The 15514-nt window shown below is 45.5% G+C and overlaps 1 protein-coding gene across 1 annotated transcript; it reads left to right on the forward strand.

The window, feature by feature from the left end:
• Nucleotides 1–5529: 5529 nt before the first annotated feature.
• On the forward strand, nt 5530–15328 carry LOC120897873. The gene is made up of 5 exons (XM_040303012.1): nt 5530–5563; nt 9399–9578; nt 9716–9901; nt 13265–13588; nt 13688–15328. Exons 1-4 carry the CDS (start codon nt 5530–5532, stop codon nt 13378–13380), a joined length of 516 nt encoding a protein of 171 aa, XP_040158946.1. The 3' UTR covers nt 13381–13588; nt 13688–15328.
• The last annotated feature ends 186 nt before the right edge of the window (nt 15329–15514 follow it).

Consider the following 15514-nt stretch of genomic DNA (forward strand, 5'->3'; position numbering starts at 1 on the left):
ACACACATGTGAATAAAATCACAACCAATCAATACCAATCGCAAACAATACGTTTTGCGCAGGTGAAATTTGTATCGCCGCCATCCGAAGGACGATACGGACCATAACTTTGCACGGGAGCAATAAAACGATCATCTGTTCAACTTAAACCAAATCTACCAACCAAACCACATCAACAAAAAGAAAGAATGAAAAAATGATGTAAGAAATCGATACAGCAATTTAAATAAAAGTGCCATTAAAAGTGGAAAAGTGAAGAGCACACAAATGGGAGGGGAAAAAAGGTTTTCCCACTGAACGAAGAAGCGCTACACACCACACCAAGGTCATTCGATCGTTCGCACATCATGAATTGTGGTCCAATTTTTCTGCCCACATCCCATCCCATTCCCAACGCATTACAGTCACAGGGTTTAGCACTGAAAGTATGGGGGAAAAGGGGCGCGACAGGGGAACCCCACATCGCCACCGTTAACGGACCGGGTTTCGCATCATCCGTGTGTCGTCAACACATCATCAAATATTATTGCAATCAACTGACGAGATTTCAATATTGCTCCCATGTGGCTGGGCGAACGATGGAAAGCAGGCACAGCACAAAGAGAACGTGAAACAACCGTGGGTCTCGCGCGCATCACCGCGCGCCAACTTTGATGGTCTACATAAAAAAGCCCTGCCCGCTCAACCGGTGACGAGCATTCAGAGCCATCAGGGCCGTCACGAAATTTGACGATATTTGACGTCTATTTACCTTCTTGCCCGTATTTGTCATCATTTTCGGCGATGCGATGCGCATAAAAAAAACAGAAGCACCCCGCGAACGACTCCGGATCATGGGTGGGCTTTCTCATGCCCACGGTGCCCCGGCCCTTTGATGTTGTCAACGTGGTGCAAAGAAAAAGAAACACTCACACACACACACACACTCCGAGCGGGGTAACTGATGTTACGGCTCGAAAACATGACGGCAACTGTCCCGTTTTCGGGCTGGATGAATCGGAAAGGCAACAATTAATTAGGAATTCTGCATAACTTTTCCAATCAGCTCTTTCTCTGGCCGGTATGCTCAGGTATCCGTTTCGGGGCGCTGCCGATAAAATATGCAAACTTTGCCCATTTTATCAGCCCTCCTTCGCTCGACAATGCCCCGGCATTGTTGCTGTCCGTTGTTTGGGGTTTGCCGTTTTCCTGCCTTTATTCCTGCACAGTGTTGGTGTTTTGTAACGCTTTACAGGGTCAGCAAATGGGTGGTTTTTCCCGGGGAGGGCCCGCGCTTACGGTAGCGTATCGTTGCGTGAAAATTCCCGCTCTATGGTGTTCTAGCCTAGAAAAGGCCCAACATAAAGGGGTTAAACTAGTACAGACTTAAGTCCCCTCCCCCCCAAGCAACACCTTTAACATGGAGAAGAGCAAAAACAACAACAAAAACCCTTCCCATTGTGAGGAACCATTGTTTAGCGCCGCTCCAGTGTAAAGATAACAGCACGCGGTATACCGGTCGCCAGTCTCGCGAGCTTCGTTTCGTGGGTTTGACTTTTCCGGTTTACTGACACGTATGTATGTGTATGTGTGTGTGTGTGTGTGTTTGTGTGCACGCACCTTGCTTGACAAAATCAAAGTCAGGCCGGCACGGTAAACCAGAACGCACTCCAAAGATATAGGTCACACAAAAACAGTAACAATACGCTAACGTTATCCCGCGAACGATCCCAAACACCTGTCCCGATCTAATCCCAAACCGGCTCCAACAGTAGATGGGGAGGTTGGTGGTAGACTATGGGCTGTGCCAGCCGCCAGTATTCGCTCTTTGAATGTAGTGAATCCATTCACGTGAGAGAACGGGCGGGCGCTTCACTAGCAAAACAGTAAAACAGCCTCCACCGCAGAGCCGAGGGGTTTAATAGTTTTAAAGACTTACAAAATGGGCCAACCGGGCCGGGTCCTGGTGCGGCCCAGTTCCGAAAAGTCGAGCAGTCAACACACCCTGCAACACTGCTGTGGCATTTGCTTTGTGCGCTACACACTCACTCCGTGCTCTCCGGTGGCACGAGCAGTGTTCCCTGTACGGGATTGCGTGTCCTTCGAAGTTACCAGCAAGGTTGACTTGGGTACACACCAACGATGTTCGCTTTCCACCGAACAATGGCTAAAGTTATGTAAAAGGAGGCATTTGAAGCACCGCCATTGTTCGGACAGCAAATGCACCAAATTGTTTGTGTAGTCGTGTTATGTTCTCGACTACAACGGCTTTCCCTGCTGCTGCTGCTGCTGCTGCTGCTGCTGGAGTCAGCTGTCAGACGTTGCACAAACTGGGAAACCGTTTGCGCCGGGATCGTAGCATGCTGAAGCCCGTACTCTATTGCAACCTACTGCCGCCATGGCAACCGACAACAGGACGTACGTTTTTGGGAAGGTTTTGGCTTTGACAGATTTCGAAACGGGCTGCATCGTAATCGTACGTTCGTAGACGGATGGAAAGTTGGTCTGGCTGGCGCAAGAACGGTTCGACAAAACGGCTTATCAAACCGACCGACACACACACACACATAGACTGTCACTGCGTTTAGCATTAATTTCACAACCTCTAGCAGAAATCTCATCCACTCCGAAAGTGTAAAGAATGCCGTCTAGAGAGAAAAAAAAGAGAGAGAGAGAGCTGCACTAGTTTCACAAGTTGTTTTAATTTCAAATTTGATTTAAAACTCATCCAAGTGGAAATTTATGGCAGCTGTCGTTGTTGCACTGCTGTTGATGTAGCAAGTGGGGATGGCAAATTGTCACCTTTCCTCTATCGCTTTCTCCGTCCCGTCCCACGTCCAATGGCTAAAAATAGTGCCCGATCTGGAAAGGATGCAGCAGTCATCTGCCACGCGTCGTGTGATTCATTTGCTTCGAATGAATATTTATAACCTGTGCGCTGTACATGTCCCTGCACCCGTCCGCATACAGCCGATAGAGGGGTAAAACTTTTCCCTAGCAAAAAGGATAATCGATGCATTATTGATTTAAAGCAGCATGTGCAGCGGGACTCCACGTTGGCACCTTGATGCCGAACAATCACCCAAAATCGGATTAGAGTGAAAGTTAGTCGCGCTAACTCGATTGGATTAGAAGGCGGGGGAGGGGGAGGTTTGGGAATGTTCGGCATGCCAACAAGGGCTACCGAGCTCTACCATTTTCCAATCATTCAGCAATCAAAACTAATTTGCACACCGCCGGTCGTTATAGCTGGGGCTGTAATTTTGGGGGGGTTGGTTGGTTGGGAGTAGAATTACTTCTGCTGAACGAAGCTAAGCCTTCCCCGCCTTCCTCCCGAGCTCTTGCCCGATCGATCGATCGATCCGTCCATCGGGATTGTCGGAAGGAGGCAAATCGGGAGCGCTCGATGTGAAAGCAATTTTATGCCAATCAAAGACGCTTTAATTTAAACCCATCAGCCCCCCATAATCGATAAAGTGTCCCGCAGGATATTAACGTCGAGTTCGCTTTACACGCGTGTGCGTATGGAAATGTTCGGCAAATTCCCATCCAGCCACGCCACGTGGCGAGAGGATTTGCCGGTACGGCATGGGAGCAAAGCGTAGCGCAAATCAAAGCAAGCGTAATGCATATCTCGCCCTCGCTCGCTCGTTCACTGTCGAACGCTCTTTCTTTCCTTTTTTTCCCTCCCGTGCCCGGTGCGTGTTTCAATCCTATTGTCGTGGGGGAGATTTTTCCTTTCGCTTTTCGCGTAAAGGTCCATGTGACGTGCGAAGATATACACACACGGCGTATCGTATTTAGGAGCTGTTTGCGAAAAAATCTAACGCAAAATTGAACATGAAACAAAACCAGACTAAGCAAGTGTGTGCTCAATCACAACGTACCACCCGATTCGGATGGGACAAAAAATCCTTCGAAAAATCGTGACCAAAGCATACAAAACTGTATCGAAAAACCGAACAGCAAAACAATTTCCAACTGTCACCTTCCTAAAGGAGGACTAAGCTTGTTGTTGTTTTTTTGCTGTAAGCCTTACTTGTAACCTAACTTTTCTGCTTTCTTTCTATTGTTTGTACACAATTCGGTTACACTAGCTGTGTATGGTGTGTATGTGTTTGAGATCCAGTTTTTGTTCCTTTTGGGGCCCAAAACTTCTGGAGGGCACGGTACACCAAAATGGGCTGTGCATGGAAACTTCAATCGAATTAAAGGGGCAAACCATCGCAGGCAGTAAAGTATGCTCCACGTGCCCCTACCCCCCCAATCCTCGCTCCCACTCGGTACCGGTGACGACAACATGACCCTACTCAAAGTGATCCTGCATTATTTTGGCTGCGTTGTTTCTTTAAGCACATTTTCGTTGTTTTTTCCTGTTTTGCTCCTCTTTTCTCTAACCAGTTCCACTCTGCCAAGCGAGGCTAGGACAATTCAGACAATGTGTTTGTGAAAGCTTTGCCCCATACTGTTAGCCGGTGTTGGTGAAAGGGTGAGTAAGATGCTGCCGCTGTTTCTAGACTGTATGGCTGTTTTCTAACCCTTCCTCCATTCGCCCCCTTTCCTTTTTTCGGCAATGCATGATTATGAATAAGCTATCGTCGAGCGAGCGAGAGAGAGTGAGAGAGAGAGAAAGAGAGAGAGGTGGGAAAATTTGGCCAAACAAACTGTAATCATTGGAGTGTGGCAAGGAACAGAAAACAACCGGCTCGCATTAATGTTTAATGTTGGCAAGAGGCACGCGCCTTCTGTTGCATAAATTAATCAAGCGGGGAGCAAGTCCGTGACGTATGAGGAGACCCTTTTCCCCCATGCAGGGGCGGCTTAGTTAATTTCATTTAATGTTTTACATTACACATCCTTGCATGGTATGTTTGTGTGGGGTCTCTGTGTTTATAATGTTTTTACTTTTGAAAAAATCCTTTAATCCAATCCACGCTGTTCCATTGTGTAGGATACTGTTTTATTTATAAATGTTGTAAGAAAATATTTCAATAAAAATACAAAAACCCAATAAAAGGGTAATAGGGCGTTACGTTTAATGTTTACAAAAGAAGAAATTAATTTAATTAATTTTAATATGATCATACTGAGAATTTCCAGATGATACAATGGCAGGTGCATTGGGCCTGGAAGCAAAGGTTTTAATATACTCAGTTGCGTGGTACAAATAATTCTAGCTAACATGCGAAGCGCTTGACTCCTGTTCGTGGGAAGATGTTCACACATTACCGAAAATGAACTAAACACTGAAAAATAGATCATGTTGATTATGTGCGTCAGTTTTGTCAATGTCTTCGATTCCATTCACCAGCGACAATAATCGGCGCTTGTTTCAAAATATGTATTATTTGTAAACCATAAGTGCTTGACGGAGTGATCGACGCCGTTACGTGTGAATTCATACAAGTAAACGTAAATTCGGTCATTCGCGGCGACGATCCTTGGAGGCTCATTTTCATTCATTTTAACGCATAGATACTGGCGGTGCCATGGTACAGTACGCGAACTTACACGTGTAATGGGTTAGGCGAAAGCTACGGTCGCCATATGATGAGCGTACAGCTGAACCTCAAGTACCGTCGCGGTAGGTCAGTTTTTACTGACATGAGCCGAGGTGAAATAACACTTTGTTCGAAGCGGACTTTTCAACACTTGATCCTCCAGGCGATCATAGAAACCTTTAGGAGGTTTCCCTTACTGGAAACGTTGGAGTTTAGAAGCCTTACCTTGGGTAGGGGGACATAACTAAACTCTTGAAATAAGTTGGAAAGCGAAGTATTAGGAAGCGTAACGTCCTATCTTGGCAGTCCGAAAGAATCTGACTTGCCACGGTCGGAATTGGTTTTATTTATACTCAGTGGGTTTCGTACATTTGGTTTTGGAATGTGTTTTTGTCCTAAATAAATGTTATTGATATGAAGTACAATTCATACATTGTATTGGAGTGAGGTGTCTGTCAATTTGTACCTATGCTGCGCTTTTAGTGTTTTTACAAAGGTTCTGGAAAGTTTCAACTGTTCTAGCCAAAGAACGAGTGCGTTCGTCGTTCTTTGCCTACACTGCGCTTTTAGCAATAAGTTGCTATGCGTTCTCTGTTTGTCCACTTTGCCGCAGTAACGCTTGAATTGCTTATGTTGCACGTTTCGGTTGTTTTCGATAAATGTGTCTCAATTGTTTTTTTCTATGAACGGTATGGTCTGGATGTGTTGCTATGGTGTGGATTGATTTGCTGATGTGTTATAATGAATGTGTTGCAATGGTGTGATTTGCCTTTCCGAAGTATGTTACAATCTGTCTATAGCTGATAGTGTGTATTATAATAAGTTCTGTATAGCAGATATGCTACACACGACTGCGTAGGTCGTTACGCCAATAAGAAGATGCCAAAAATAGCCGTTAAAATAATATGCGTTTAATGTCCAAGACTCCAGAGCTAATTACGTTCAATTTCAATCCCCCTAAGTGGAATTGCATTGCATTTTTAACTGTGCATTGCATTGCATTTACTACCACCACTCACGAATTCGTACACTAATCGCGATGCTTAATTAATTTAAGCTATCTCATCGGTTGCTCCAAATAAAATTGCCCAGTCTGGGCATGCTCGGGTTTTTATTCTTTTTTATTTTTATATTTATTTTTTCACAATTCCGCCTCAAACGTTATTCTGCCCGCGATCGGGTTCCGCCCGTTCACTTTCCGTATTATTTTATTTTTGGCTTTTGCTCTTTGCCACCACCGTCCCCCTCCCCCCTTTGCGATTGAAGATACGGTCAATTTATTAGCACCCACCGAAATAATACCTACTTTCCATCGCTCCATCCTCCCTTTTGTTCCCATAATTATGATGCCGGGATCGCTAAAGAATAAAATGAAAGGTTAATCATCGGCCACTTTCCAGCAGCTTGGTAGCTTGGCAGCTCATTTACATTTCCACCAGCAAACCAGACGCACGAGCACGATCATTCTCCCAGCGATCGAAAGGTGGAGCTGCCGCTGGCGGTGGTGGTGGTGATGCGACCGAGATGCTTTTATATGGCCTTCTTTAGCCGGTCTTTATTTGCCCATTTTGTAAGCTATTTTTATGGCACGGTTCGACGTTTTATGAGCCGCGCACAACGACCGGTTCAGCCGGGTCTCGCTAACACCTCAGACACCGCGGATTTGACGGATGCTGAGGTGTGGAGGGGGTTGTTTTTTCTTTAGCTTTCAGTTTCCCCGTTGTTTGCGGCTAATTACCTGCCCTGATGCACTCCCAGAATTGGTACCTTTTTTTTTTCATTCATGCCGTGTCTCACTGAAATCTCGACCAAACCATAAACGTAAAAGCCCCCGTGTGCAGATGTTCCGCTCTGTCTTCAGGCCCTTTTTCAGACACAAAGCTTGGTCAAAACAGCTGTTTTTAGCGTCCAACAGCTTCCCCGAGAACAGAGCCTGGTGTAGTAAAGCGGAGTAAATGGAGTTACTCCTTTTTCTTAATGGCCGGCGGACGTTGTTGGCCGTGTTTTATATTCCGGTTCGGCGCGCGGTTTTTCCTTCGCCACCTATCTATCGGACCACAGCTGCTACCGTTCTCACCGATTACTTTCACCTTTTTCCCCAATGCAACGCTCACCGATCGAACCCGACCGGACGAACGCCTTTCCACACAGGCCTCCTACCTTGCCTTGAAGAAAGGACACGTCTGCGCGCGGGTCGATTCGATTGTCCCAGTCTCCCAAAGGTCGGCAACGATTTTTACAGGTTCTGCCAGTTACAAAATCGCATCACATTCACGTCTCAATAAACACCGGAGCATTCAAAGGCGGAGAAGAAAACAAACGCCACCGCTAGCAACAAAAAAAAGCACCTACATTCCCTCGGGAAACACGGAAATTCGACACCACGAGAGAAAGAGAAAGAGTGCCACTCACAGGAAGGTTATTGCTCTACCGCTTTTTGTTCCTGGTTTCCGGTTTGTTAAAAGATTCGCTAGAGAAATGATGAAGCAGGCCTGCCAGCACCAGCTACGCTTCGTACTGTATTACTCGGTTCGTGCCTGTTTTGTTACGTGTTCTTCCTTTTGTCCGTTCTTACCGGTCCTGAAAAGGACCGATTCTGATAAAAAGGGGAATCGCGGCGTCCTGAGGGGCGTCGTGCGCATGCACCAAACCTAACCGCGGTCGGCCGGTAAACTGGACCCGAATGCCGAACACGAACGTCCCTTTCTTTCCTGATCGGACGAGCAAGTCGTCCGAAAGCTTCCCGTTCGAGAGCTTTCGCCAGCGTCATACCGTTCGCAACGGAAGCACTACGCACTGCTTGGTAGTAGTAGCGGCTCAACCGTCCAGCGGTTCCGGTGGAATTTGTCCTGCAGCAGTAGCAGCAGTAGCAACAGCCGATTGCGTTTTCCCGCCGCCAACAGTCGGTTGTCGGCACCGTTGTCGGGTTAAAAAAGGGTACTTAACGTCTCGACGAAAGGTTGTGTGTGTGTGGTGTCGGTGAAAGTGAAGTGACAGTGTGCAAAAGAGCATCCGACAAAACAAACAAACTTCCCTTGCCTGTGCCATCGCGCTCCGTAACACGCGCTCAAGTAACACGTGCCGTGGATAAGTGTTTGCGTGCCGGAATAAGTAGATCAGCGCGGAGGACGCACACACCAAGTGCTTTTGCCGGGACCGGGAGTGATGGCCGGTAGGAATGGCGCTGTAAAAGGATCGCTTTAATTGATTCTGGCAAAATCGCTCTCCCGTGTGGTGGCCTCTGTCCCCAGTTTTTCCGCGACCGTTTTGTCATCGAGACCGTCGAGAAGAAAGTGCTTTCGCATTCTTTCCCTCGTTCAATCGATTGTACTATTTTCGGTAGCGCATACACACACACAAAAAGAGGGAAGCTAGTGTGTGCGGATACGGGGGTGCTCTTTGTGAGTGAAGTGCTGTTTGAATGTTTGGAGCAGCAGCTCGTTTTGCATAATTCAACATTCGCAAACGGAACGGGGTTAAGAGTGTGTAAGAGTTTTGGTGCTGCGGAGCCGTGAACCGACCGGCGGGTTGTGCACGTCAATAAAAATTAAGGAATTTGTGCAAAAACTACACCGAAACACGCGCGTGTCGATGGCGGGTCGATATTAAATTCTTCCAAACCTCCACAGCCATTCACACACACAGGATACAGGAATTGTGTCGGTTCTTCGTCACGCCACAAAGTCCCATCAACACGCCATCGTCAGTGAGACTAGTTTCGGCTTGTGTAGATTTTTATTGTAACTACAGGCACAGGCCGAAAGCTTTGCCCAAAACGGATCGAAAGCGGTTGTGTGTGTGTGTGTGTGTGTGTGTCCGTGCGTTCGAGAATCCAATCAACGAATTTTCTCCCCACTCCCCTTTTCGTGAAACTTGTTCCTTCATAAAACACCGGCCCTCCATTCGTGGAGCAATGAGCGCTCGATGCTGTCTGGACAGTGGCCACTCCAACAACACACAGTAATCTACCGTGCTGTTGTCAACAGCGACGCGTCCGCCAGCATAGCGCCACGTACATCCCCCCGTCCGTCACCATTTCGAAAGGCTTCGCTACAAATGAAAACACAAAGCGACCCACCATAGTCATCTATCCCACTGGTAAGCCTGCCCTGGATGCCTGGCCACCACTTTCTGTACATTATGCCACTCGATTACGTTTACCAACATCTAACTGAACCATCTAATGCTGGCTGTTTCGTTTCGCTTCAATGTGTCCCGCACGTCAAACGCGGCAGTGTCCCCGGAGACGGTGATCATACCGATTGTGTCCTGCATCATTGGCTTCCCCATCCTGGCGCTGCTGGTAATATGCTGCCTGCGGCGGCGGGCCAAGCTGGCGAGGGACCGGGACCGGCGCCGCAACATCGACCTACAGGATCACGCAGTCAGTCTGGTGCGAATTAATGCCATACATAGGTTCAGTGAGTTGACACGTAGATGTAAGCAACACTCTGTGCTTCTGGTGGTGGTGACTAACCACGCTGCCCGCTACTATCACCTACTCTGTTCACGCTAATACCATCTAATCACAACAACAACAACAACAACAACAACAACAAAACTTTCCCCAAGTACCGTCGTCACCGTTCGTTCAGGGTTAATCATCAATTCGAGAGGCCTGTCATCAGCGAGGAATCATCTTTGAGACGTTCTTGGTCGGTTTGATGATTCCCTCTTTTTATGTTGGAGAATGCTTCCTTCTATCATCATCATCATCACACATGTTGACGCCTTCTTGCATCCTTCTTGGTCCATGGAAGGATGAATGGACCGACTGTTCGCTAACCGTTGATTACAGCCATCTTGGATTACTTGCTTTTCAACGTCCACCAAGGGAATACAGTGAATCTGGCCTACTAGCAGGAGCAAGTCCTGTTACTACTGCTGCTGCCTGCCTGCCTGCTAAGATTGTCTTTAAATATTCCCGAACAACGTCCCTATTGTGCATTGTTGTCTTGTGTGACACCCGGCTGAACTCTTGAAGTTTGTGTTTTTTGTTCTAACACGACGTCACCTTGGGCGGTTTTGTGGGCTTCATTACGAGCCTCGGTGTCATAACCCTAAGCGTTACTTACGCCTGTTGCCACCGGGGCGCTACTTTCAGGCTGCTTCTAATTTAACCCGCCCATCGTCGGTCGGATGCAATGTTTATTATGGTATTTCTTTTTTCTTTTTTTTTGTAATAAATTGTGAGGATCGTTTCATCCTCGTTGTTTAGTTCAACCCAACAGCCTTCCGTTCCAATTTTCACCCCGATCTTCGCTTTTCCCTTACCCTTTTTCTTGTGCGTTCTTGTTCGCTCTTCTTGCCTTTTGCAAGCTGTAATTTGAGCGGCGTTACTTCAGGCGCTTGCCGGACACACGAGCGGTTGAGTTATTTATGCCGTAATAGGATTCCTGTCACCTCCACTCCTTTCTTTCACGCCCCACACTTTCCTTCCGCTTCACGCTTCAAAAGGGTTCGCCAACGCGAGACGCGTTAAAACAAAATAAGGATTAATTGAAGCACCTTGGCGGAAGGAACACACACACACCTGACCGGCCCACAGCGTCAGTGGGCGAGCAAATGAGATTAAAAAGTATGACCGCCCGCACATTTTAATGGTGTCGGGTGGTTGAAGAGTTGGGAGTTTATTTATTTTTTACCACAAAACAGTTAGATAAGTTTTGCAATGTTGCACAGTATTTACGTTTCATTATTTATTTATCTCACCCAATCGCACTTGGTTGTTGTTGATAGGATGTGGTTTCGGTAGTAAAACGCAAACCCTTCCGTTGTTGGGACGGTTCGCGATTGCCGCCAACGTGTAGATTGGCGTGAACGTTGTTCGCTTTTATTATATCTCTTAGCCACCATTTACAGGCTTTCCCGGGTTTTTTTTCTTTCTTATTTTTTCGTTTAATTTTCGTTTGTACGGTCACATAATTACCCGCCCGACGGGAACAGTTAATGGTGGGTTAATTTCCTGACCTTTCTGCGACTGCTTGACCTGTTATTTATCTTTTTTATTTTTTTTGGGCTCGACAATCCTTTTTTCACTCTCCGAAGGAAACGTTTATTGATCCCTTCGTCCCTTTTTTGAATATCTTTTTTGTGTGCCCGTTTAAACGTGGTATGGCGATACTTTAATGCTTGTTGAAATTTCAAATTCCTTAGCTCCCCTGACGCGTTTAACCTTTTACACTCACTGCACTTTCGATGAATTGGCATTTGATTGGATTAATAGCCATCTAGAAATATATTGAAGCTACTAAGCTATAGAGCAATAGAGCCTGTATTCGGTCAATTTGATTTGGTCAGCATGCAACAATGGTCAGCATATTGAACAAATATTTGCTGAAATATTTCCACTTTGATCGCTTTGATGCAATACTATTTGCAGTGAAGCTTTCATTTCTCGTTCAAATTGCTTTATTAAATGGCACTGGGCAGCAACACTTCCCTTAATGGACGGCACAGTGCAAACATCATCCATAAACGATAACCGCCAAATCATTCGCTTTGAAGCAACAGTTCGATGAATCGATTGCCATCAGTCTAATTTATTGATTAATTACGATAACGGCATGCACGAAAGGAAGATAAATCAAACCACCATTTGCCAAAACACGGTTCGCCACTGTGCACAATGTACGAAGCAATGCCAATTTCGATACGTTTTGGGTGTTGCACCTGCATCGCATCGGAATCGAGTAAAAATTCCACGAAATGGAAAACCATTTCATTAGTCGTTCGACAAAAAGCGCTCCTCTGCCCTCCTGTTTTTCTCTCCTTTGTGGTGATGCCATCTGAATCATAGCACTGATTTAGGAATGTGCTGATGTGCATTCACGAGGGCACACTCACGCTGAGGGAAATTTGTTTGATGTAGCAATGTGATTATCGGTAAGTGACACAAATTCAATTAAGCACGAACGCTGGACAAATGGGAAATAGAACGCTTGCGTAAAAGGTGTCAGAAAATATTTAAATCAACTGTTGGCTATAGGCATCAGATCCTCACTGTACTTCCCAACACCTGTTCAATGACAATGTACAAGTACGCAAAACTCTCGCTACTCCAATTCGCTCGCTGCTGGCTTGCACTACATATTAGAGAGAATTAAATAAATAATTAACATCGACAAATATAGCGTTCGGTGCCATTCAATGCTGCTTCCTTTGCAATTATGCCATAATTATCGATTAAAGCTTCGCGCTAGCACAGCACTATAGCTGTAGCATCGCATCTGGTTCGCTGCTTTCTTTCACATTTACTGCGTGCTTACACCTCACAACATCAATTACATCTAACCACACATTTCTTAATTTATTCCACACATATACATGTACACACACATTCGCTAGCTTGCCATCTTTTTCAACGAAAATCTAACTTCAATTTCGCTCTTAAGCAAGTGGTATTGTAGTGCGTTTAGAGGAACAATTTCCCCAGCTAGAGATGCTTGACGTTAGTGCTTAGATATTGTGTATATACTGGGAAAAGAAGAGAGTAAACGAAAATAGCTCGTAACGGTGCTTCTACTACCACTACTATTGCCACTGCCACTACTACTACTCCTGCTGCTTTTGCTACTTTTACTACTAATTCTACTGTTTCTTCCACTGTTATTACTTCTTCTCCTATAATTACTACCACGGTTCCATTTATTGCTGTTAAGCTTATACTAACTAATCCCCTTTCATCTCTCCTGACATTTTCCCATTTCTCGCTCTCTCTCTCTCTCTCTCTCTCTCTCTCTCTCGCGCTCTCCCTCTCTTTGTTAATTATATTTCTGATATAGATTACAATGCCCCGCGAGCTGTCAGTTTGTGTTCTGAGAGAAGTATAAGCCACAGCATACCCTCGCTGGAGCTGGACACGATCCTTGAAGAGACGTTCTGCTCGGTGGAAGTGTAGCTGAAGGTCACGGCGTCTGCACTGGCATAATGGTGTGGCTAACGTACGCATCTCCTCTTCTCCCTCATCCACCCCCGTTTGGCTGTGTCCTTAGTGAATGTGCATTATCACGCGGTTCTTCATCCACATACACCAACCACACCTTCCCGCCTAAACCATCCATTAATAGTATAACGAAAGTTGAATATGCTCATCTTTCCATGCGCCGGTAAGTTTGTTGAATCGTTGAGAAAGTTTTGTGCTGCGTGCGCTATGTATTAAAGATATGTTCTTCACTTTTTCCCCCTCCAATCTCTCCAACATTAAGGATCTGACCGATGGGAGCGTCGCTAGAGCCATCGAAGAAGCATGCTCACACAGTGGGGCTCATGCAGTCAGCGCCTCCCGTTTGCCGTCGCCAGCATATCATCTAACGGCTTCAACCATCCAGGGTAGCTGTAGTGTTTTTAGGGATAAACAAATAGAACTCAATGTTTTTAGAAAGTTTACCCACTTCCAGCCACATCCCTCATATCGTAACCGTGTACGATGGTGTAGTGCACAATCACCAAGATCTTCATCCATCCTGCAACGTGTAACAATCCTCGAACGCTTTAAAAGTAAGACAACCGTGAGGTGTAGTGTTAGATGGCTAGAATATATTAGGCAAGCTAATTGGGCGTAGCATATATAACCGGCGTATTACGGTGGTACCGGCGTATAAGAACCACACTGTTTTTCCCCCCATCTACCCCCTTAAACAGCCTTCTTCAAACAGCCTAGCTGAGAGTAGTGGTGTACTAGTAGGAGAAGTTAGGGCTCAGTAACACACATACTCACACACATACCAAATCCTAACGACCTTACCTTTTCCAGAAACCCAGCTGTGAACGGTACGGAATGACTTTATTCCAAACCTAAACTTTTGAATGCTTTAAAAACTCATCAAAACATTTCGCTCCATCGAAGTCCTCCAAAGTGGTAGAATTATAATGGGTAGATATTTATGTGAAGCTGTCCTGTCACTGCTGCTCCCGATAGTATCCTGACAATACATTATCCAACGAAAAAAAACACACACACATAAACACTAATATATTAAAGTCGGAGGACACTCGCACAAAACTATACACCATTCCAATTCAGAAGCATATCAGGAGTTTGTGAGAAGTTGCTAAGAAAACTTTTGGACTTTCATATAACGCTCCTCCCCTGCAGACCGAACGATACTATATCATCGTTCTATAACGTACAACAGAAACAAAAAATACAAAAATCCCCGTGAGAGCTTTTATACACCATCCAGTGGATGTGCAAATTATCCTTAATGGAAACAACATCCTCAACACGCTACACCTACCCGGCAATGATAACGAGTGGCTACGAAGTATGAATTTACAGGTGAAAGACGAAAAGTTTCTCACACTTTCGGGACGGTTGTTGTTATTGGTGTAGGTATTTAGCAGCAAGGCGGTTGGTTTGGTTTGTGTTTAGAAATTTGATCTTGTTTGAATATACAACATAAAAGCACCAACATAAGTGGAAAGGCAGGCAGGACGTAATGGTACTCCAAGTTCCAACCAACCTGCCCGACTCTGCTTCTGTGTTACGGTAGAACTGGATGCACAAAACTAGCATACTAGAGCCCTTGAGTTATAATTTAGAGAAACGAAATGTAAAACAAAACTATCCATCCACAACTACTACTACTACTACTGCGCCCTCCCAGCAAAACAACGGAAAAAGGACAAAACAAACTGAAACATATCGAATGCTTCTGTTTTCAATGTTTCATCCTCCTGCACTTTTTGATCATAATTGTTCGATAACAACCATACAGATTGCGTTCATCCCCATTATCAATTCCTCAATACAACAAAGCCCCCTCAAAACCACCCATCTCTCATAGCGTTATCGCACAGTGACGAGATATAGAGACAAATAAAGGTATGTGATTTGTGTAAAGTTGCTTTCGGCTGTCGTGTGTGTTTGTTGTACTGCATTGGATGGTAAGTATTGAAGGAAGTAGCTTAAAGGCTTGTTCAGATTATTGGGTAGTTTCGTCTTAGATGAACTACTTCTGCTCTGTTGTCTACTCCGAACAATCACACCAGCTAGCCACAAAATGGCTCAATAACATAGTAAAATGAAAACC

Source organism: Anopheles arabiensis, chromosome 2 (genome assembly GCF_016920715.1).
Source record: "Anopheles arabiensis isolate DONGOLA chromosome 2, AaraD3, whole genome shotgun sequence".
NCBI classification, from domain to species: Eukaryota; Metazoa; Arthropoda; class Insecta; order Diptera; family Culicidae; genus Anopheles; species Anopheles arabiensis.

Excerpts from the sequence above, each read along its gene's own strand:
- LOC120897873 (XM_040303012.1), top strand. The coding sequence starts at position 5,530 with ATGAGCGTACAGCTGAACCTCAAGTACCGTCGCG. Across the intron at positions 5,564-9,398 it reads GAACCTCAAGTACCGTCGCG|CGCTCGATGCTGTCTGGACA; the intron begins GTAGGTCAGTTT and ends TGGAGCAATGAG. Across the intron at positions 9,902-13,264 it reads TAATGCCATACATAGGTTCA|ATTACAATGCCCCGCGAGCT; the intron begins GTGAGTTGACAC and ends TTTCTGATATAG.